The 24,591-nt window shown below is 49.9% G+C and overlaps 1 protein-coding gene across 1 annotated transcript in view; it reads right to left on the bottom strand.

The window, feature by feature from the left end:
* Positions 1-7,192: 7,192 nt before the first annotated feature.
* LOC128729164 (serine/threonine-protein kinase tousled-like 1) overlaps positions 7,193-24,591 on the bottom strand; it is a 28,736-nt gene continuing 11,337 nt past the window's right edge. The window contains exons 2-8 of the mRNA XM_053822819.1: positions 9,590-12,462; positions 9,011-9,506; positions 8,706-8,884; positions 8,432-8,624; positions 8,149-8,354; positions 7,592-7,811; positions 7,193-7,498 (exon numbers count right to left, since the gene is read on the bottom strand). Coding sequence (XP_053678794.1) covers positions 7,193-7,498; positions 7,592-7,811; positions 8,149-8,354; positions 8,432-8,624; positions 8,706-8,884; positions 9,011-9,506; positions 9,590-12,462 — 4,473 coding nt within the window. The remainder of the gene's footprint in view (positions 7,499-7,591; positions 7,812-8,148; positions 8,355-8,431; positions 8,625-8,705; positions 8,885-9,010; positions 9,507-9,589; positions 12,463-24,591) is intronic.

The raw sequence follows: 24,591 nt of genomic DNA, 5'->3' as shown, positions 1-24,591 counted from the left end.
GAACAGTGCTCTATCATCAATGATGCCACGCTGCCCTTCAATCATGCTGCAATTATGCACGCTCGAAAACTTGCTACGCTACTACTTATCGGCAATGCTGGCTTTTTCATAGTTTTTCTTCTGTCAACGTGTGAATGTGCATGAGTGTACTGTTTTGTTTCTATTCCGCTACGCCAAGGATCTCCGAAATAGTTAGCCAAAGGCCCGTATTGATGAAAAAGTACCATAATTTGGGCTATTCACGTTGCATGTGAATATGACATCAAAAATGCAAATAACGATCGTTTCACTGTGCGCATCTGGCCCACGGTTGTATGTGCGGTTACGAGAGAACCACAGAAACTAGCGTTACTTTATATAGATTCCTTCAAGCAAATGAGAATTAAATGTTTCTATGTTTTACCATCAACTTTAAACTCATCGCGAGCCTTGTCCTTCTTGCTTCGGCACTGAAGGACTTAGCCATAGGTTGGAGACCTCTCTCGCTTACGCTTGCGCAATACCTGACTCGAAATGTTCTTGCAAGGACCTCGCTTGAAAAAAAACTAGACTCGTATCGCTTCAGGATCTTTCATCCAGGATATCTCATATAATACCCAAAAATATAATTTTTACAAAAGGATCGCACATACAGCGACTCTTTTTTGCATCGATGCGAGATAGTTCTAGCTTGATCCTTCCTTCTTGTCGTCGATCGTTTACCGTTCCAACGCGTTCATGGATGTGTGTGTATGTGTGTGTGTTGACTGTGCGATTTTTTAGTTTTCTAAAAGGTTTTTTCACCTACCTTGCTACTTCATCCTTGAACCCTTACCTAATCTAACTCGAGAGATGAAACATCTCGTATGTTTAGGGCGCCTTTTCTCATCTCTTGTGTGGATGTGTGTGTGTGAATGTGTGTGGGTGTGAGTATATGCTTTTGTCCCTTTCGTATCTGCCTAGTAACTCCTTGTTCCGCTACATTTATATATATATATATTTTTTTTTTCCATTGAATTGTTTTAGTTTGCGTTTGTTTATTTCCCACTATGTGTTGTATTTGTTTTTAAATCACTAAATTTGATAATTTATTCGCTAAGGTAAATGAGCATATTCCCCCTTCATCGCTCTCTTCCTCTTCGTCCTTACGGCTAGCGCCGTTGGGGTAATAAGCTGCGTTTGAATGATGGGTTTGCATTACTCCTAAATTTTAGCATCGTTCGCCCAGTGAAACCCCAAAATCGTTGGTGTCACACACACATCATATTAAATTGCCCTTCTACCTCTTTCCTGCCGTCCTCAAGATGAGCGCTGCTCATACTTTACGTAATAAGAGGAATTAGCTCTGATAATTCTTGCCACACTATCCGTCTGTACGAAGGAATTTACTATTCGATGTGCTCCCCCGTCCGCTTCCATTTGGAACAAGCTATGTACAACACATTGCACGACGACTCTAAGCTTCACATATTTTCCCGGCCAGTGACATCGATTGCTAGTCGTCATTTCACTTCCCATTTTCGATCGCATTACGTCCCAGAACCAGCACCAAGCAGGGCTAGATATAGCACGATTTGTACGCTGAATGATATAATTGAGCAACAGCAATGAAACAATGATAGCAATGGAGTCAGCTATCAGGACACCTATCTTGCTCGATTGAGTAACTGCGAAAGATCGGCGCGGAGAAGCAAATTATTTCTGAAGAAAAGGCAACGGAACTAACTGGATGTCGTCTTCGCAGGTCGGTTGGTTTTGGAATTTTGAAGGACACTAAAATGAACGCACCTTGAAAAAAAAAAGCAGAACAAGTAAGACCAAAAGTAGAACCACAATATTACAAAGCAATACTGCTCCAGCATTAAATGGGATGTTACTGTATCATCACTCTGTGAATCGATTATCTATTGATTTTGCTAAGCGCTTGAGCTAAGCAAGTGAACGGCATTCGAATAAGCTCAAAACAACAAAAAGTTTCTTCTAATTCTGTAGCTCAGTTTGGGCCTAAAACGCCTCCTCTGTAATATTGTGGGCTCTCCATGTGGGCAGCCTAAAAGGACTATAGGGACTGGGTCGTCCGGTGCCATTCTAATGAAATGACCGGCCCACCGGAGCCTGACGAGTGTAATTCGCTGAACGCCAGTGAGACTATCGTACAGTTCGTAGAGCTCATCGTTGTATTGGCTCCTCCATTGTCCTTCCACACATACGGGACCAAAGATCCTTCTTATCATCTTCCTCTCGAACGCAGCTAAAAGGGTTCTCGCAAACAACAAATACAAGAAAATTGTTAAAATATCAAACAAATTTGTTTTGAAAATAAATTAACCATAACATGGTAAAATTGGGATCAAAATGCATACACAGATTATTGCAATACGATGGGTTTCCAATGATTCGAGCCCATTAAATAAGGATTCGTAAAGAATTCTTTGCCATTTTTATGGGTCATGCTGATTGTGAAACTAATGATGTTAGAAAGGTTTCCAATTTGCTCAACAACCGTACTTCAACAATGAATGAGCCGAAGATTGCCGACCACAGAGTCGCATCGTGCTCTTCAGTTATCAGGCTCTAATTATATTGCTTGCGTTTTCTTATGACTTATTTCCTTTTTGCCTGCCTACCTTCTTGTTTCCTTTCTACGTGAGGCTTTTGCCTGTAAAATCTTTCTTTTTTAAAATTCCAATGTTAGTGGATTCATACGTTCCACACGACTGTACATAGCAGACGTTTACAAGCTGGCTATATAGTTCACGCAGCCAAAAGTTCGACATCCTTGAGCAAAACGATACAATAGCTGCATGAGGAAAGAGTAGTAAAAATAGTAGTAGCAAAGAGTAATATGCTTTCATTCGTGGATTGCAACTGAATGAGCTAAAACCGATTTCGACAGAAGTTCGTTAAGGACCAAGAACAATATCGGTTTGTATTTATCTCATCAAACACATCTCTGAATGAAGATAATTATGCTATCAGTTGGCAGAAAAATTATGCCAATCTTGATTACACGTTCAAGCGACTATGGAGATGATAGCCTCAACGTAAGTGGTGGCTGATTTCTTCATGTCATAGACATAGTAGCCCCGATTTACTTACTTACTTATCAGGCGCTACAACCGCTTGGCGGTCTTGGCCTGCTCCAGGAGAAACCGGAACCGCTCGCGGTCGAGCGCCGTCGTCTGCCAATCGTTGATCCCGGCCTTTTTGGCGGACGCATCCACGCCATCACTCCATCTCAGTTTGGGCCTACCACGCCTCCTCTGTCCATGTGGGCAGCCTAAAAGGACTTTACGGGCTGGGTCGTCCGGTGCCCCGATTTACCAACCCTTATTGTTTGTTAAAAGCCTTCCGGTGTATCTTGCTCAACTCGTTCGATCGTTTGCTTTTATACCCTTACTTGCTTTGTAATTCGTTTTCTGTACATACGTTTTTGGGAGCCAGGTTTAAATTGTCTTGCTACGCCTCACTGCTGTCGCGTACATTTTTACAAAACCCCAAAGTTTTACGATTTTCTGTGAGTTTTGTTTTTAACTTGCTGCTTAAAACTATTCCATTTTTCGTCTGTACAATTGTATGAGTATATTGACACACACACATACACACATGCCACCAAATGGGTCCTGATTTAACGCACCTGTTCCTTCTCTTCGCGTAGGAAATTCTACGCGCAATGTTATGTGATTCACTCTCGCTTTTCCCCGGCACTAAACAAATACTCTACTACCTTTGTCATTACATTTCGTGAGCGTTTTGAAACTGCGATATGTTATGCGAAATTGAATTGAAATTGCGATATGAACATATTGCAAAAAAAAATTGACCTTTGGCAAACCATTATTGCTAGAACCTCCCAAAATTCGTATCACCTTTCATGAACCTCAGTGCTACAATGCGTTTACGATGTTCGCAGGATTGATTGAGGAGGAAATTCTGGATATTCAAGACATAGAAAGCCTCAACAAGGAAGGCATTGTGACCACAAAACGCTTATTTAGCCATTTACGAAGAAGTAGTGGCGTTACGTTTTGGGAGCCTCGATAGCCGAAACTTTAGCGTGCGGCACAAACACATGATAGTATCTGAGTCGAATCTCGTCTGAGCCGCCTCGCCCGAACGCTGATTATCCAGCTACGTGAAATTTCCAAGTCACAGGAAACCTTAGCTTAGTTAGCCCAATGTAGGCCTTGACCCTACCACCGGTTGTAGAGCTATTAAAGAAGTGGCGTTACGCGATGTTTACAAAACATGTCAAAACATTTTACAATGGTCTTCATACTATATGCTACGAAAAACAATGATCGATCAGCATTAATTTGCACCAAAAAGGATCCGTCAAAATTCAATTATCCACTTACATTCTTCGGAATGATTTTGAAAATATAGAGCTATCCGACTCCAAGGATTCCAAAGAGCAAATACACGCAAGAGATATTGTGCACCGTCACTAATATCAGCCTTATTGGCAGGCGGATGTTGTTCGCTCAAACAAAATAAAAAAAACACAAATACAACTCTTTTGCCTAAGCGAATCCATGTTGAAAACCCCTTTGAAATTGGCAGTTCGTGTATTTTGCAGCAGAACTGACAAATATTTTGTTAATCTCATTGCTGGTCTCGACCTTCTAGAACAAGAAGAGTCTGTTTGCTGTAATCGACCCACGTTACAGTGAATTTGGCGTTAATCGAAACCGCGTTGAGCGGGGTTTACCAGCAACAGTTCAAACCAATCGGGACTTTCACATGCTTTACCGAGGGTCAGGGGAGCTACAAAACGTGGAATGATACATATATTAAAAAATACAGTGCCTAGATAAAAAGCATACAGAGAGAAGTAATCACGCAAAACAGCGATTGTACCGCATTCGATTGCATTTATATATATACAGAGCCTTACGAGAGCCTATGTGTGTAGCTTTCCTTATAAGGGCAGGCGAACTGCACATCTAGTTCGATCGTGACTGCGATGGGAACTAGCTAATTCTAGCGGTTAATGAGGCGAGGGGCATACAAAATGGTATAACAAATAGAAACAAAAACCACTGACAGACTGGGTAGTAGCATTTGCCACGCGCATCTCAACCAACAGCTCTGCCGGAAGCCGACAACAGGATGCGACGGAACGCTCGATTTTTGCATTTTTTTTGTTACTCTCCTCCCCCTTCTTCCCCCCTTCTGGGGGGCCTGCACTTATACAGCGACAGATGCGAAGTGATTTTTGAGGGGTTTTTTTTTGTTTAGATAAAGTTATGGGGCGGTTTAAAAACAAACTTCGTGTAGAAATAGAGGAATCTGCTGTTCACGCATTGCAACGCGGTGCGGCCCCTCTCCTACCCCTTCCCCCCTACCGACACCGCACACAAATGCTTTTAATATACAATTTTATAAATTCACATTATATCGTACAATCCTTAAATTGTAGTGGTGTCGGCCGGCATATACGATAAAAGGATGATAATGATAAGAATTATAATAATTATTTGCGGCCCCAAAAGAACGTGGCCTAGGTCATGCAGGAGAGAAAAAAAAACCGGAAGTCTGTACAAAAATTAAAACGAAAAGGAATCCAACCGAGCAGCGGAACCTCCTATTAGTCTAGCAGTAGAATTTTTGATACTGTTTTTCCTTCTTCTTGAACCTTCTTGAACGCCTCTCCCGAAGTAGAGCTATCCTACTTCCGGTCGGTGCTGGCCCTACACCCTTCTCCTACTCCTTTTCCCCTCTCCCCTCTCCCGATGGGCTGACATCGTATTACTGCAATTGGGAATGTGTGTGTGTGTGTGTGTGCGCGCTCGCGCACGTTCATGAACTCTAGCACCATCTAGCGTGTCAGTACGCCAACCACGAGCGCCAAACATCGGCAGGACCTTAAGCGTTTGAGTGCAAGGATCTGGCAGCTTGTGGCGGTACGCCCTGCCCGCATCCTTCCGACATCCTTCGACCGGAAATTGACGGCACAACACGTCAACCGACCGCCGGGGCACGTGCGCTAATCAGTCCGCCAATGATGCCGCCCAGCCAGCAGGGCATGAGCCGCCGCCGCAGCTGCCGCAGCCGCCGTGGCCGCCACCACCGACGAGGAAGACGACGAGGACGATGGTGGGGGTGATGAGGCGGACGCAACCGGCCCTCCACCGACCACCACCGGTGCCGGGAGCTGATTGTTGAGAGCACCGTATCCGCCGGCAACACCGCCTCCGCCGCCACCACCAAAAATGCCAACACCGGAACCGGAAGCGCGCAGCAGCAGCAGCGGTTGTTGCTTTTTCCCGCCACCACCAGCGTCGAGTTGATTGATGCCGTTGCACTGCAGCAACACGCTCGCGTTGCTGCAACCGTTGCGCGTGGCCGGCAGAAACCCATTGCCGGTGGAAAGCGCCTCCTGCAGCGGTGGAAACTGCAACAGTTGATGCTGATACGGTGCCGGTTTGCTGGCGTCCTGTTGACGGCGTAGCAGCAGCGGTTGATTGGTGTCGTTGAGCGGATGCGTCGGATGTTCGAGCGCCGGGTGTTGCTGCTGGTGCTGCTTCACGATGATGCTGCGCCGGCCAAACCGGTGCGGTGGCAGTTTGTGGTTGAAGGATGGCACGGTGGCGGGAGAAGTTCCGGCCGTCGGTAACAGCCGGCGCCCGCCATTCGCTCGACCGACGAGTGGTGACGGAATGATGATGCCCTTTTTGGGTTGCACGCCAAAAAACCCACCACCAGTGGCCACGGGCGGCGCCGTGGGAGTGCTGGCGGGAGTCGTCGTGGTACTGGCCGTGAGGCTGCTCGGTCGCAGCACGATGCGGTTCTTTCTTTGGGCAGCAGCTGGGGAACTTCCGGCCGGGATCGGTGGTGTTTCGATCGCAGCAACCGACCCGACGATGGGGTTGTTCCCGCCAGTCCGGGTACCGCCGGTTCCAAGCACCGTTGGCAGCAGGATTGAGCGGTGCCCACCGATGAGCTTCGGTGTGGGTACCTTCGGAAGATGCGCAACCGTGGCACCGATGGCCAACGGCAATGACCCACCGGTGACGGCACACGTGGCGGTTATCGTCGTGATCGTAGCGGCGCTGGTGCACGTGCTGGTGGTGGTGGTGGAGGTTTTGCTGGAGATGGGTGAGATCGAGGAGACGGTGTTCGCGGGTGATGTCACCGTGGCGGTGGGTCCTGCTGGCGGTGTGCCACCCCCCTTCTTGCCACCCGTACCGCCGCTGCTCGGGAAAACTAGCTACGACGAGCTGGACTGGTTCATGTTACCGAACATGCCAGTGGAGAAGGACGTTTGCTGGCCGATCTGGTTGCCACCGGCACCGCCGGAACCACCGGAACCGCCACCACCGCCACCGCCTCCACCACCGCCTCCACCGGCACCGCTGGTGCCGGTGCTACTGTTCTGCCCACCGACATGCTGGTTCTGGGCGTTCGACGAACGGTTGTGCTTCGACACCGGTGGTTGCAGGTACTCGTGCTTTGCCAGCGCGAACACATCCATCCGGTCTTCTTTCCGGTACGCGAGACACCCCCGTATGAAGCTCTACGAGTAGTGAGAGAGTGAGAGAGAAAAAAACAAAATCAGCACACGTGATCTACAACACACCCCCGGCGGTTGATTTAGGAAACACTCTACCTTCGCCTCGTTCGACACGGTCGGTTTGTTGGCGAACTGCACCTCGGTCGCTTTGAGGATCGTGTTCTCCTCCAGGATCGTCGCCTGGGACTGGTTGTGGCCGAACGGTTTCTTACCGTACAGACACTGGTAGAAGATGACGCCGACACTCCACACGTCCACTTTGGAGGATATTTTCGGTGGATTCTTACCGACAACGAAGCACTCCGGTGGCAGATACCTGACCCCAGCGGTGCAACAACGCAAGGATAACGCAATTCGTAGAGAAAGAAAGGAAGAAGAAGAAAAAAACACGAGAATTAGCATGCTTAATGGTGTTGCGAGAGCACGTTGAGGGTTTGGAGAAGGAGCCCAAATCTCGATCAGCTCCCAGTTCCCCATCACGCTAAGAAGCGCTCACACACGTTGGTTTCTGTCAGCAAGGACACAGAAGCAGGAAGGGCGTATAAAGGAAGGTCTACTATCGCTTGAACAGTGTTCGCTTTTTGAAAATGGGGAGGACTGCCATCACACATCAAAAATTCACACGCCGGCTCTCACTGCGCTTCGTTGCTCACCAATAAGTTCCAGCACCTTGTGACGTAAGGTCCATACCATGGTCGGGGTTATAGTTCTCTTCGTCCATCACCTTCGACAGACCGAAGTCGGTAATCTTGATCTCACCGCACACGTTACCCTCGGTCAGCAGGATGTTGCCCGGCTTCAGGTCGTAGTGTATGATGGGCGGTTTGATCTCGTTCAGATACTTGAGGGCCGACACGACCTGCGGGAAAGGGCAGAATGTTTTTGGAGGTTAGATCCTGCGTCAACTCCTCCTGAAGACAGCAACACCACACGCACCTGCATGATGATCGATCGGGCCTCTTTCTCCGGGATGGTTTTGTGCTGCTTCAGGTAAAAGTCCAGATCGTGCCCGTCGCAGTACTCCAGCACGGTGCAGAATGAGTTGGCATCGATTTCGAACACGTCGTACAGCTTCACCACCCGCGGATGATCGAGCGCCTTGTGGATGTTGTACTCCCTGAGCGCGTGCCTGTAATTGGACGTGGAAAAAAGGAAATCGATGTTGAAAGTCCTCGAAATACGTTCAACTCAACTCGCGCAGTATACTCACTTGATGTAGTTCGCCTTCTTGTCCTCCTTCCAGTCTTTGTTTAGCTGGTGCACTTTGCAAGCCACATAGCGTTGCTCCTTCAGGTCGAACGCCTTGTGCACTTCGGAAAAGCCACCCTTACCGAGCAGCATGAGTAGCAGGTATCGATCGTTCAGCACCGGATGATTGTTAAAGCGCGACTGCAGTGAGAAGTGGATATGAGAATGTAAAAAAAAGGACCATTCATGCCCCCCTCCCCCCCTCCATCCTTTTGGGAGCCAAAAAAGCGAGTCTTCCCCTTTGACAGGATCCCTCTTCTTGCGCACCTGATCCTCGTTGTGTATCCGTTTCAGCTCGCGGATGTGCAGATTGCGCTCCCGTTCGAGCTTCTCCATCTCGAGCTGCAGATCGGCGTCCTCCTTTTTGAGCGCATTCTGGCGCAGCTTCAGAATCTCATCACACTCGTAGTACTCCTGCAGCGTGAACGTGGTATTGCTGTTCACCACCGGGTCCGGCTTCAGGAACGTGCTGTCGTTGCCGTTGTGCAGGGCCGAGCCGGTTCCACCACTGCCAACGTTGCCGGTGTTGCTGCCGACAACACCACCGCCACCGAGGGAACCGGCACCACCGGCACCACTTCCCGTTCCGCCCGGGCCACTGCCACCGCGGTCAACCGTACCACCGGTGCCACTTGCACCGCCACCCGTCGCTGACGAGTTGTTGCGCTTTCGGCCTCCCTCGCTGTTCGTGGGTCGCTTCTTCATCAGCAACTTCTTCTGACGATCGATCTCTTCCCGCTCGGCAGTGATCTCCTCCTGGCGTCTGTGAAATTGTGAAAGAACAAACAAAAAAAAACCCGATTAGATAGATCCTTTTTCAAACATCTCGCCGATGAGGGGGCTTACTTTGCAAGCTCCTGAAAGGCGTAACCATCGGTCCAGTTCTCCTGGAAGGTGGCACCGACACGCTGCGTCACAAACTGCCCAAGCCGCAACCTATTCTGCATGCACTTCTGCCGCGCCTCCTTCTTCTCGATGTTGCTCTTCTGCTTCAGCAGCTTCTTCACCACCTCAACGCACTTGCTGATCTGGCTTTTGTGCTGCTCGATCGCCTTCTGGTGCACGCTCAGCTGACACTTCTGTTCATCCGACAACCGCGACAGCTCGTCCACCCGCGTCCGGCTGGTCTCGAAGTCGTGATCCCGCTCGGTAATGTCCGCCTGCGTTAGGTCAGTCTGCACAAACTTCGTCAGCATGAGGGTCGCCGTCGAGGAGACGCCCGATTGCGGTTGCTGTTGCGGTTGCTGCCCGAACTTGCTGCTGCCGAAGGTGCCGCCATTGTTGCTGCTACCTCCGGTTTCACTCTGCACACCCCCACCACCACCAGCCGCCGTCGACGATGGTGTGGAGCTTTGCTGCATCTGCAACTTCTGCGCAATCGATTTGGCGGGTGTCGTCGTCACGACGGCACCACCAGGAAGTTGTAGAATGGAATTGTTGTTGTTGTTGTTGTTGCTGCTGCTACTGCTGCTTGTCGTCGAGGTTGCCACCGACGTTGTGTGGGGTGCGTTGTTGCCCCCAACACCGCTTGGTAGCTCACCAGTTGGGGAGTTCGCAACCGGTAAAGGTCCTCCAGCAGCTCCACCATTACTGCTGCTGTTGCTGCTCGTGTTGCTGCACGATACCAGCGTCACGCGCTGGTGATGATGATCGCTCACGGTGCCAGAGTTGCAGTTGCTTCCAGCCGAGGTGGCTGTCGTCGGGGTGGCTCCATTACCCTGCTGTTGTTGCTGTTGCTGAATATTGCTGGCCGCAACAAGCGTAGAGTTTTGCGCAGCTTGTCCTCCCGTTTGCTGCGACGCTAACGCCGTCTGGGATTGTGAATCTCGTTGCTGTTGCTGCTGAGTGACTCCAGCTGGCGAAGGTTGCTGCTGTTGCTGCTGCTGCTGCTGCTGGTTTGCTTGATTTTGATGGTTGATCGACTGTTGTTGCTGTTGCTTCTGCTGACTGCTAGCCGAGGTGATCGCGCCCGTTTGCTTCTGGTGCACGCTTGACGACGTGCTGCAATTGGCCACTACTACGATAGGGTGATACTGTTGTTGCTGCTGCTGTTGCTGTTGCTGCTGGTGCTGCTGTTGCTGCATCGACACGCCCGATATCGTCGTCGTCGTGGCCGGCGACGAGCTGACGATGGGTGTGGTGATAGGTGACAGCACAGTGGTGGCGGAGGGTGACGATGTGGCCGCAGCCGCCGCCGCTGCCGCTATCGCCGCCGCCGCTGCAGCAGCCGCCGAAACGGCCGGAGGAACTAGTACGGAAGCGTTGCTGGGCGACCCCGGCGGCAATGGTGCTGCAACGGAGGCCGCCGCCCCTGCCACCGCCCCACCACCCACCACCACCTGCTGCCGCTGACCCCGACCGCTTCCACCGGTGGCGAACAGCTCGGTACTGCTGCCATTGCTGCCAAGATTCGCAGCACTCGTGGCGGCCACCGGAAGATGGGGCGTTTGCGGACTAGGAGGAAACATCGGGTACTGGCCGGTCGGGTGGGGTGACTGCTGCTGCGGGTTGGGGCTCTTCCGGTTGGGACCCGTCGTCACGGTTACGGTCCCGGTGCCACCACCACCACCCGGATCCACGTGCGGGCTACTCGTTATTGCTCCTAACGCTCCAACACCGGTGGCACCGGATGCGGCCCCATTGTTGCCGCCACTTCCGGCCGACGGGATGGTGGTGGTGGTGGTCGGGGACACTATACCACCGGCTAACGCGCTACTACTACTACTGCTAACGGTGGTGCCACCGCCATGGTGCGAGGGCACGCGGAGCGACGAAGCAGCCGCCGCCGCCGCCGCCATCACCGTGTGTTTAGAAAAATATTCATTAATTTTCTTAGTATCACTGAGCGACGGCATCGACAGCCGCAGGCCCTTAATATTATCTCTACTATCACGAAAATGACCCCCGGCGCCACTGCCCGCCCCACCGCACCCCATTCCCCCGCCACCGCCACCTCCTGGACCGCCGTTGTCGTCCGGAGCTTTCCGCTTCCGTTTGCGCTCGGACGCCGCCCGGGGGACCTTCTCGGGGGTGGGGGCCACCGCAACCGCCAGCGCCGCGGCCACCGCCGACGCCATCGCGCTGCTCACGATCGTATCCGCCTCCTTATCACTGTGCGACGAACCGGTGCTCATGTTCGAGTCCTGATCCTTGTTGTTGTTATGGTGGAGGTGCGTATGATGGGGATGGTGTTGTTGCTGCTGCTGCTGCTGCTGTTGTTGCTGTTGCTGCTGGAGGCTGCCACCATGAACCGTGGGATGTCCGGCATTCGCTGCCGCCGTCGTTGTTGTCGTGGTCGTCGTCGATTGCGCCGAAACCGGCAACGAGATGCAGTTGCTGCTGACGGTGCCGGTGTTGTTGTTGTTGTTGCTGCTGCTGTTGCCGCCGCTACCACCACCACTCGTGCCGCTGCCACCAACACCCACACCACCGCCGAGAGCAGCAGCAATGGCTGCCGTTGTAGCAGCGGGTGACGTTTGCTGCTGGTGCGTGGTCAGCACCGTCGCCACCTGCTGTTGATGATGCGGTTGATTGTTGCTGCTGAAGTGCTGCGGATGATGATGCGTTTGTTGCTGCTGCTGCTGCTGTTGCTGCTGCTGCTGCTGCTGCTGCAGATGATGCGATGAGTGGTGATGGTGCGACGCGGTTTGATCGACTTGGCCAACTTGTTGTACTATTGTTGTCTGCGGTGCCATCTGCAGCTGCGTACCGGCCGACATCTGTTTTCAGCCCGACCGGCGGATGGAAACGGTCCGGAAAATGAAGAAGAAACCCCGGGGTGGGGGGGGAAGAAAAGGTAACGGGAAAATTAGACGAGAATAGGCAAAAAAAAGCACAGGTAATAACGCATTAAAGAGCGCGCATGGAGGCACGCCACCAATACGCGAGCGCTAGTTGTTGTCCGTTTCGTGTAACACACGTGGTGGTGTGTGCGTCTATCGATAATTTCACAGCCGTAGCACATGAGGAGAATGAACCGTTGGGAACAAGTGATAATGTACTACGAGAGCGATGTGTAACCGTATGAAGAATATAACCTAACTTTAGATCTTCCTCTTCTTGCATTACAATTGCTTAAGCGCAACTATTAGAATAGCGTTGTACCAGGCATTTCTTGTGCACATAGAGTGCACATAAATGGGAAAAAGTTAAACTTAAACACTTTACTTCCATCGAGAATGTACAATGCAGGTTAGTCAGTTGTACATATTGAAATTGCAACATGGCCGCTAGATGCAATGCAAGATGGGATGTGAGGTTAAGGTCTTGTTTCTACATTATTTAGCTTTTGCCCACCAATAGTGCCATTTACGTAATGGAAATCACGGCACATTATTAGCCGATCAAAGCCGCTATTGATTTCGAGTATTGTACTTGCAACACAGAAAGATATCAAGCAAACATGGAGAATTCTAGCTACGCATCTGCAACGCAACACGAGCCTTTTCACATGACAGTAAGAATAACAATCGGAGCGTCCTTGTATTGGTGGAGACATACAATTGACACAAAACGCCCTTGTTTTCGTCTATATTTGCATCTTTTCTTTTTCAGAAAACCTATCGAGTTGTTAAAATTTTAATTTCCACACCATAAACCAGCTGATTGAACTGATTGATCGATCGAGAGCAATTATACTAGCGATAAAGAGAGAAGTACTCTACAACTCGCATAATGAACAAATTTCTTCAAATTCACGAGTTCTTAGTTATTTTAATCATTTTACTGCCTAACACCTCGAGTACTTAATATAGGCTAAGATAATCTTTACTGATGGAATTAGGCGTAAATACACTGTATAACGAATCCAAAAATCACCATTTACGAAACAAAGGCATACATTGAAAAATGTTGTTGAAGCAAACAGCCGTATACCGAAGAGCCCATACTAAACCGAGATAAAAGTGTATTCATTAGCAGATTCATGACGTCCGAAGCACAAATGACTATGTATTAGGTTCACAATCTACGTATTTAGTCACGCACTATGTTCTACCAGCGCAACTACGTTTGCGCCCATTTTATCAAGGAAATTATTCATCAATTTTGACAAACAATTGTTACTCGTTTTATAGAAATTACCTCGAGAGGTAAAATTTCTCATATGATTATTTCTAAGGAGGTTTTTAAAGAGTTTTGTTACGTGATACCAGCTATTATTATGCTGCAAAATCACGCTTTTGCATTCGATTGTATTTTGGTAAATATGGATCGATTTTGGGTTATTGAGTTCCATTAAGTTCAGATAACACTATTATCAGATCAAGAGCATTATCTTACTGACATTAACTTCATCATTTTAACACTATCCTTTTTTTGTATAAATATAAAAGTTTAAGAAAGGCTACAGAACTTTAAAATGAGGTTTATAACACATTTAGTTATACAGAAGGTTCGAAAAAAATCGAAAACTGCTCCGTTTTTATGGTACATGTTTCGTTTCGTTTGTGGATTTTCCCGGCATCAACAATTTTCTCCAATGTATGTTTACATGTCTTTGATATTTTACTAGTTTTTCTAATTTCAGGTAGATTGCTACATCAACATTCAGGTAGATTGCTACAGATTGGTACATTGCTAAGCGCTTTGTCCACTTTGTTGTTTTATGTAATAAAAAACTATAATACGACAAATCCTTATCGGGCCGATCTACTCTTTTCATGTATTTGTTAAAATCGATCAAAGCATTTTTGGCTGTATAATTTTGTGTCCACGATCACGATAAATGTTGCAACTTGCTTTCATTTCCGCCGAACGGTTAAAAGGTGATGAGACTGACCTCTTTCATTGATTGTCAAACATTGGCCATTATATCATTCTTTCTACGAAAGATTGTTTCTCCTTTTTTCAAATTAGGATTTTTTTCAGGCACTCTGCTAAAGCTCTGGTAAATACTTTCTGAGTGTTCCGAAAACTAGTATTTTTTTTGTAAAAGGACTTTCATGTTATCAACGCTGGTTTTAGTAATCTCCCATATATTTCGTACGTACGTGAATACCCGTTAACCACCACAAATCTTGTAAACCAGGAGACAGAAAAACGTAAAAATACGTTACCCGCATGCGAACTGTTAAAAGGCTCAGCATTCTCGTACGGTCAAAGTGTCTGTTGTTAAGGTTTCCTATGATTTGAAATTCTAAACAGTTAGTCTCTTTTCACGTTAACGGTCATCAACGTCGATATCGTTATTTTGAAACGATGCAACATATTTCGTGACAACGTTTCACTTAGGATGGCACATTCGCACACATTTTTCAGCTACGGATAAACGTCAGGCTGCGTGCGATTTGCAAAGGAAAATCAATACTCTCCTGCAAAACGGCGCTTATTTGGCAGCAAATCGCTCATTTTCAATCAACCATGAGTGTATAATGCAAAACCCCGTAATCAGTAATGAGCTCTAAGAACATGTATACAACATGCGATATGTGACCGTCTGTTCTACATTATGGCCTCCCGTGCCGTCAGTAGCGAACTTAGTGGCGCACCTAATACTTGCTGTTGTCAGGGCGAATATTTACTTCCGGTTCTTATGTAACCGATAAATGCACACGATGCAGTGTGTGTCTATGGCCCTTTACGTGCCCTTGTCGCTAGGCCACCAGTTACGCGCTTATTCTCAACCCAAACGCAGCTTTTGACGGATGTATACGTACTCTGTCGGTGTTGAAAACTCGGAAAACTCTCCTGTACACTGGGAACCGTGCAATCTCCAAGCGAGAGAAGGCTAGTCCTTGGGTCGGCCAAAAATCACACAACCAGGTTACTCATCCCTGCTCTAAAGCCCGTTATCTAGGCAACATTACACGCACACCACATTATAATCAGCGCACTTGGCGTGGGAGGGGGGCATTGATTTTTGATCGAGGTTGCAGAAAGCCCCCGGAACGGCTTGCCCAAAAACTAAAACGCAGGATTTGATGGCCACAATCACAAAAAAAAAGAAGGACAGGACCCTGCCAAACACAGGACACCTCCCGAAGTTTGGTGGAGTACAACCAACAGCAGCAACAACCAAAAACCAACAACCACAGACAGAGCGAGAGCGCGTAATTGTACACTTTTATTACCGTACGAACGACAACATGCTGCTGTTTCCCCTCGTGTTGCACCACTGGCTCCTCTCGTAGTGGTTCACCCACTGAGACGCGCTTTAATTGCCAAACGGTAGGCACTGTGCTTCTCCGTCACTCTCTCTCTCTCTCTCGTACACATACACGCTAGCGCGACCGGTTGCACCGTACGTTGCACGAGAGCGGCAGCACTCACGCTTGTATGCGTGCGCTTTTACGACCGCCCCAAATGGCGATCGGTAGTGATTGGTAAGCAATCCGGAGTAAGATGATAGTGGGCAAGAGCCACACACTGCACTCGGCGGGCAGGTTGGGTTTTTTGGTGGTGTTGGTTGGCGCCAAGGGCCACGAGAGGGGGCGTCGTGAGTGTGCGCGCCTCGGTGAGGCTCGGGAGCGCTTGGCCGCTTGCTTGTTTTATTGTTTCTTCTCTTTTTTTTTGTTGTTTATGGACGTACTTTCGTTCCCTCGCTTTTCCGATGGGCAGTTAAATTTAATAATTGCCCACCGAAGGTCCCGTTTAGGTGTGTTTGCTTTGTTTTACAAAGCAGCTCCTTAGCACTGCCAGCAGACCCACGCACACGCTGCCGGGCGTACGTGGGCTTTACGAACACACTTATGCGCTCAAAAGCCGCGAGTGTTCGAGCCACACATGGGCTTGAACTGAAAATGTTGCCGCGGAACGTGCGTTGTTGTTGGCTGTTTGCTTGCCTAAGGAGCAATAGAGAGCGCACCTTGGTGTTGGTGTTGGTGTCGCCCGAGGCAGAAGGGAAAGGAGTGCAAGGGAGACGTACACACACAGAGATACATACACACAAACACGCAAGGTAGGATAGGTTGAAGCCAGACGCAGGCGTACGCGGCACCATTCACGCATACTACCGTAACGCCGACGAGACGGGCCCAAGGAGGTGACGGTGGTGCGCGCAGCGGGCACTGGATCACAATATCCTCTACACCCGCGCTCGCACGCGCACACACACACACACACACACACACACACACCAACACCAATCGACTCGAGGGCGGACGGGCAAGTAGACTTGAAAACATATTGAACGGTGAATGCACACAGAAGCAAATGCGAAGGCGCCGGTTTTTGTGGCGGGTTGCGCGCGTCCCGGGTTCCCAAACCCCCACACGAGAGCGAGAGAGAGATAGTGAGAAGAGGGGGTGGGGAAAAGAGGGGAAGGGTAAAGGCAGCTGAGGCAAGCATACGCATCGCAGATGATACACGTCGGCGGCATACGAAGGGCGCACTATCGCGAGGTTTTCGCGGTTGTTCTTCTTCCTCTTCTTGCGCAATTGCGCCGCTCCGCCATCTTGCCCCCCCCCCCTCTTCCCCCTATCCATCATTACGCCGAGAAAACCGTGGGAAAGCTCGAACACCAACAGCAAACAGGGAGCGAGAACTAAACCAAAAAAAACGCTGCCAGGATCTCAACAGAAAAACGACGAAGGACTCAGTGGCGAGTTGATAATGAGACACCAATCAAAAAAAAAAAAAACAGGCTCATTCTAGCCGCGTCTCGCTCTGACACACGCAGGAATGGCGCAAGAGTAACTCATCTTCAATCCCGTCTGGTGGAGCGATTTTTTATCTTCTCTCTTACGTTTCGTATCGTATAATGTATGCAGATATAACACACCGCAGGAAGGCAGGCAAGAACATGGGCCCGTTTCTCGATTTTCTTGATCCCTCCCTCCCTTCCCCCCCTGTTTCCTGGGCACACAACCTCCACCCCTTGCTAGGGGCACATTCCACCCTTAGCGTGCATTATACACAAACACACCGACACTGGCGCGCGCGCTAAAGCACACAGCGTGGAGAAGAAGAAAAAAAAAGGTGGAAAAGGAAGACAGCAACAACGGGCAAACAAAATCATACAAAAAACGGAAAGAAACGGACCGTGTACACACCACCAGGTCGCAACAATCGAATCAATATGGCTGACGGTGGCAAACGTCAGCGGGCAAACATGGCGGCCCGATTCGTCGACAACGACGACGACTACGATGATGGTGTGGTGTGCGCTTTCTTTTCGGTCGATTTGCGGCCTCCACCCCATGCTCCACCCAGCTGTCTCCCCTTCCCCCCCACCCCCGGCCAACCAACCCTATGAGTGTGCAATGCACGTTCATTACTCTTTCATACCCCCTTTTTGAGGTTAGGCGAGAAGGGCCCGAAGGTGGAGGTGAAATGGGAGCATTGAAAAGGATAGGTCGGAAAAGAAGCACGGGAGGAGAAGGAGGAGGAGGAGATGGCTCGGTTGATGTGCATGGTTGCCGCATCACCAGCATGTCCACTTCTCGCTTTGCTTCAATCCCCCAACCCAACTACTGCTTCTCGCTGAGCCCACGAGAAATCCCAACACGCGATGTTGAGACTTAAATTCTGCACTGCTTCTAATGACGACGTCAAGACGCTGTTTGGCCTCACTGACTCAGGTCCGACTCGCCGGTGATGATTGGTGGACGGGTGGGGAGGGGAGGGGGGGTGAGGAGGAGGAGAGGTGAAGAAGGGAACAGATTGAGTGTGCAAGAAGCGAACCACCGCGCGTTGATTCACAGGAAGCATGACAGAGCGAGAAAGATAGAGAGAAAGAGAAAGAGGCTTCACTTTCGTTCCCTCTTTTTTCGTTTTTTAATTCACTTCTTTTCAGATTTTCCCCTCACGTACGTTGTGCTTTCGGAATTCTTGAAGATCACAAATAAGGGGTGGCTCCTATTGACTGGTGACCTCGTGTTCATCGCTTTTCCACTCTCCCTCTCTCTCTCTTTCTCTTTCTTATCACCTGACGTTGGGAGGTGTTGAGACCCAACCCAACAGACCCAAAAACCCCCCACGACATAGAGTACTTGTCCACCCCTTATGGGACACGCTCGAAATATGCCCGCCCGATAACACACCGTGCTCAATAGGCTACCGGGACGAATCGACAGATGGCGCTGCTGATGTACAACACCGCGGGGAGTCATCGCAAGTCAGCAGTAGGTTCTGTTCCTCTCTTTTTTTATCGCAGTATTGATTGACTGACAGATTTAGCAACGGCAAAAGGGGCGAGGTGTAATTTGCCTCAAAACAGGACCTGTAGTACAACGTCGTGGTATAAGCAAGGCGAGGGCATTCTAAAAAGAGACTACTTCTCCCCTCGTGTGTCTGGGTGTCTCAGTAGCTCTCGGGTGGCTGTGGGCCGCAAAAATTTGGTCTATTTTTGCGCTGGCTTGCATCATTGGCGTTGCTGCGCTGCAACACCGCACGGTTTGTCTGTTGAAAACGAAAAAAACAAATGTCCGGATCGGACAATCGGATAAACACCGGCGCCTATCCACGCTTGACGGCGTGACTACATATATCTAAGAACCTCTACGCGCGAGTATCGATCCATTGGCGTCCCTGACAAAAGCCGTTCCTGTCCTTCGGTGTCGTATTCACTTACACGTTCTGGATTTGTAGGTTCTTGCGATGCTCGGGCAGAATGGGCTGCGAATTCACTCATATACCGCGGCAGGCAGGCGTCATATGCTCATCCGTACTGGAGATGGTAGAATTATGCATCGCTAATGTGACACAGCCTTTTTGGTGGCTTCGCTATTTTTGCTTATCGGTAAATTATTTTCCACAATACCACCGATGAGAAAGCGGATGGTATTTTGCGGGCCATCAATGGTCATTGTTGTATTTTGTGAGAGACCATAAAAGCATGATACCATCGGATCAATTGACGGTTCATGCGCCGACATTAGCCCTTGTTAGAAGGCACGCGTAGGAAGAGCGAAACCGGGAAAATCACGGAAAAAGAACAAGAAAGCGAGTGTGTGTGAGAGAGAAAGAGAGCGAGAGAGATAGCGACAAAGAAAGATGCCGTCCCTGGGCCGGAAGGTAGTCTGCCGTTTTCATACAATTTCGCGCTTTCCTTCTCCTTTCAACGTCACACGCTCGTGTCTGTGTGTTCGTGTGAAGGAAGGAAAAACCACGGATGCGGTGAGAGCTCGTAGGCTTTTCCGACTGCGTTTACGGCGCACTCGTGAGCCCCCTCCTCCCTTGTGAGGGGCAAGAGCAAGGAAAAAGGGAGGCGGTTTGGTTGGAGCTGGTTGCACACATAACCTACAACTCGCCCGTACAAGGACTACCTTCTCCGAGAGCGTGGTGTTGATGGGAGCGCATTTTCTACGCCAATGTTTCGCTCGACTCTCTGGATATGCTTGTTCTTTTTTTTTATGCGCTATGTATCTCGATTTCCTTCGATTTCCCTTTCGCTATCTTGCGGAATCAATGATCTCGGACACTGGGTGCCTTGGCGTATCGATTTACGGCAAGACGTGGGACCGGGAGTAAGTCGACAAGCGAAGCTGAGCAAACCGCGAGGAAGGCATAGAAGATTACATCAAGTATTTGTAGCTACCTTTATATAGACGAGCGAACCGTTATGATCGAAGCAAACGCTACACGTTGACCCGGAGTGGGATTTAGATGACACTTGAATAAACACATCGTTTGATCCGAAAGCAAACTACACAACTAGACTGGCTGTGCTCTGGTGGGATGAGTCCAACGGGCAACATACAGGCGTCAGCTGCGTAACAGTCTATTATTGTAACTGCTAGCCGCAACACAACACACGTGTACTCAGTTTTGTAATGTACTCGAGCGATCCCCACACAGCCATGCGAAGTCGTCAACTCCCTCTGGAGCTTTGGAACCCGACCAGGAATGTCAAACACATGCGTGTCAGTAGAAGTAGGCTCTCTGACGTTGTGGGAAAAGTCAATAAACCGGCTAGTCGGTTCCACGAGGACTGCACATTTGACATCCCTGATTCCTAGCCAAGCGACTCCGAAAGCATGGAATCAGGTAACGTCTCCATCAGACTAACCTCAAATTATGTCGACTTGGTTAGAAAGAGTTCTTTGCCCATGTTCTTAACCATGTTTTGTGTAGGTTCCTGAGAGCCCACGAATGCAGAATTGCTCCCAAATTTTCCCAGCACCCACAGGGTGGCTTCGGCCGTTGGAAACACACCCTAACCGTGGTGGTCAAACCAGGGAAGATGGCGGTTACGATTGCCCTCTGCACATATGACCTCCTCCACGAGGTGGTGGTTACTGCCAATTTGCGTACAACATTCTTTCCGGTGCCGAAACGGCACACAACCGCAAAACGGCGCCGGGAGAGCGCACACGTATATATAGAACCCGCAATGTTGTATTAGGTGTTCTGCGAGTCCGTGTTTGCTGAGAAGCCACGAGGAAGTGCCCAGAGATATAGGTAGGCAAGAACGTATTGGGCTAGGGAGCAGCAGCAGCAGCAGCAGCACCAGCAACAGCGGTAGTAGCAACACGAGGAAAAAAAAAAGTCCATCACACGCACACACACACACACACCCGCGCTCAACTCGAGCTCTACCCCATGCTCTTTCAGCAACGTCGGCATGTGACGTGCGCTGCATGACAAGCAGAAGAGGGTGTGCGCACGTTTGGGAGCCAATTCCCAACCCCTTTAAGAGGCAATGGGGGGGGGGGGGGTGAATCAGGACAGAAACACACCTAGCCACGGGGCGAAAGAAAAAAAAAACCAACACCAGCCCAACCAGCGTATTAGCATAGTGACGGACCTGGGGGGAGGGGTTGGTGCCAGCCCCGGGTTCCCGCCGAATGGACCAATGTCTGCGTCGCATATACCGACCCTATTTCTATGGCTATATGACCAACGAGGGCCCCTCTGTTTTTTGTTTCATTTTTTTTTCCTTCGATTCCTCTCTAATTAAAGCGCGGCTCTACACACGATGTGCATTCAACCGGCTGTTGCGTGCGTATTGGTGTGCACCGTGATTTGGTACGAGAGCTCCACAAAAGGAAGGCAGGGGCGGGTGGGTGAGTGCGATGGGGTGGGGGGGGAGGTTGGGCGTAATCCGATCCCCTTTACCTTGTGTCTTCCCCCTTGTGACCGCTCTCCACCCACCAAACTACTCCACAAATTCCCATTCCATTCGCAACTATGGCTTGTGGACGTGGTGGAATTTTGTCATACACGAGCGTCGTACACGATGATGTTTGTCCCCCCCTCTCTCTCTCTCTCTTTCCCCCCTCCACCTCCACCTACAGGAAGTTCGATTAGTTGCTTTTATGCGGGGCGGGGGAGGGGGGGAGGTTCGTAGAGATCATCTCCATTTTTTTTTCCGCGATGCCAAAACTTACTCTCGCCCCTCCGATGTGCGGCTTTTCCAAAAATACAGCATGACGTATTGGTGGGCATTTCCGCGCGCACCGATTGGCCGGCCCGGCGGGGAAAAAGGCGGAAAATGGACGCCACGGCACGCCTGGGGCGGTGCAAAAGCAAAACGCCGGCCGGAATGAATGTGCTCGCTTCGGTCTGTTTATTGTTCTGCTGCAGACAGCGAGAAGCTGAGCGGCCAAGTCTCACCACCCGTGCGTTATTAGACACCTTCTTGGCCGCAAGGGGGCGCCACCGGGCGCACCAATCAACATGAACGGGTCTAATAATATCCGCGGGACGACGTCGTGTGGGTGTGTGTGTGTGTGGGGGGGGGGGGGGGGGGGGTGCGAGAGCGAGATCAAAACAAATCATAACGCGAACGGGTGTGTGGGTGGAAAAGTCGGAAAACTACCGCACTCTGTTTCGCGTCGCCAGGACGATTGTGTGGTGTTTTTTCTCGCGAGACAATGCGTGTATTGGTGTTCGGGCTGTCATCCTCGAGAAGGTTCCGCATTCTAAACGCTGTATTGAAAGTTTGATGTTAGACAAGACTGCAATGCTTGGAGCAATGAATGCAATCGACACGAATCGGTGCTGTCGAAAAGGACTTCTTTACGTGTCCCACTGCACACTGACACACTACACAGCTCACAGTGGTGAGCGAATTGTGTGGTAGTAACAGAGAACTACCCACAAACGGGCCCGCAAATTGACCACACGAGGCAGATGAGGCGTCGATTAAAATACGCCGCAATTTATCGCCACCCGGCCAATAAACAGAGCAATAAAACAAAAAAAAAACAGCACACCACACAATGGCGTCAACTTCAAGGATAATTTGCCCACCACCACACACCATTGCAAACACTCACGCACACACGGCTTTACGCACGCGTTATGGAAGCATCAGCAGCATCGATAATCGATGTGCGAAATAATAATCCTCACCCGCGGAGGTTCGCCTCATGTACACAGCAAACCCTTCACACGACATCGAGGTACGCGTGTGTGTGTGTGTGTGTTGTGCTTCTAAGAAGAAGCTGTACAGCAGCAGGACAGACCGGTCCAGGGTTGAATGATTAAAGCAAGCAGGGGCGAAGCCATGGTTGAGTTCCATTCCCAATAGCAATGTGTGCTCTGGAGCGTACACACACACGCGTCTTTAGCCCACATTAGCAGTCCTGGCAGGCGACAGAAATTGGTTCAGCTGCGTAATAAGAGGCTAACCTGGCAGGTCGGTCGGTGAAGAGGACCCGCAGATGCTGCAAAACTGCGCGACAAATGCGATGGAAAAGCAGCCGAGAGTGTGAAGGTTTTCATGCGCAAAATGCGACGTACAGTTTCCTCGGGTAGTTCTCCAGACATACGGGAGGTTCCCCGGCGTGTGTTTGAAGGCCACACGCAGCTGCAGCAGTTGCTTATCTTTCGGGAAAATTTTGAGGAAGGTCCCGTTAGTGGAGCTTCTCGAATTCCAGCACCAGTGAAAAATTGGGCCATTTCGACGTGGCAACTATAGCGCAGACCTAACTACGAGGTTGGCAACTTCGAGAGGCTTCAATTTCTCCCAAACACACACACACGCGCACACACGTAGAGGAAAAAGGAAAAGAAAACTTTCCTCCAACTTCAGCAGGATGGCACGCAACAGAAACGAAATGGAAAGTTGAGAGCATCCGCCTAAGGGTTGTGTGTTTTTGCTCGCCTGCGTGTGTGTGTGTGTATGTGTTCGGTTTTGTTTAATGCCATCCTTCACGCACGACGCATTACCCCCCCCCCCCACCTCTAGCTCACCCGAAAACCATGCACACTTCCTTGCTAACTAGGGGTTCCGGTTGTGGCGCGACCTTCTTGATTTGGTCGAAAACGATGGCTACTCTTTAAAGATGCCATGCGAGAGCGAAAGAGATGCAAAACGTGATAGGAAGGAGGAAGCGGGTGTCCGTGAAGGGAATGGGAGGTGAATTTTGTTTTTCGTGACTGCGCAAGTGTGTTGCAAAAGCCGCCGCCGCCGTTGTTTTATTTTAGCGCTACTCTCGGCGTTGTTGAGTGGCCATTATTGTTGCTGTTATTTTTTTTTCCAAGCACCCCCCCCCTCCCCTCCCCCCCGTTGGCCTTCCAACATCGCAACAGTCCGTAATCTGGCCACCGCCATCTTCCAGAAATGGCCTTCGCAACGCGCCGACGACGACGACGACGATTATGCCACGGGGGTTGTTATCGCGACCCGCAAATGCGCGAAAAGAAGAAGAGAGGGAAGAGAGGGGGGGGGGGTGGTAGACGAGGAAGAAGAAAATAAGCAAACGGAAAATAAACACAACCCCCCCGGCGGGTGGGGTGAAGAGTGCTGCGAGAAGAAGTTCTCCGCTCTCGCCTTTTTTCTCAATGTGCTTCCGAAGACGACTGAGATGATAAAGGCTCATGGAGTAAGAGAGTAAAAGAGAGAGAGGATGAGAGTGAGTGAGAGAGAGATGGAAGGAGTCGCACGACCCGCCGGATGACCGGTATGTGTGTCAAAAACCACCCACTCAAACTCGAAACCCACCCACCCAATTGTGAACCTT

This window comes from Anopheles nili, chromosome X (assembly GCF_943737925.1).
Source record: "Anopheles nili chromosome X, idAnoNiliSN_F5_01, whole genome shotgun sequence".
Taxonomy (NCBI): domain Eukaryota; kingdom Metazoa; phylum Arthropoda; class Insecta; order Diptera; family Culicidae; genus Anopheles; species Anopheles nili.
This window is presented reverse-complemented; position numbering and strand designations above follow the sequence as displayed.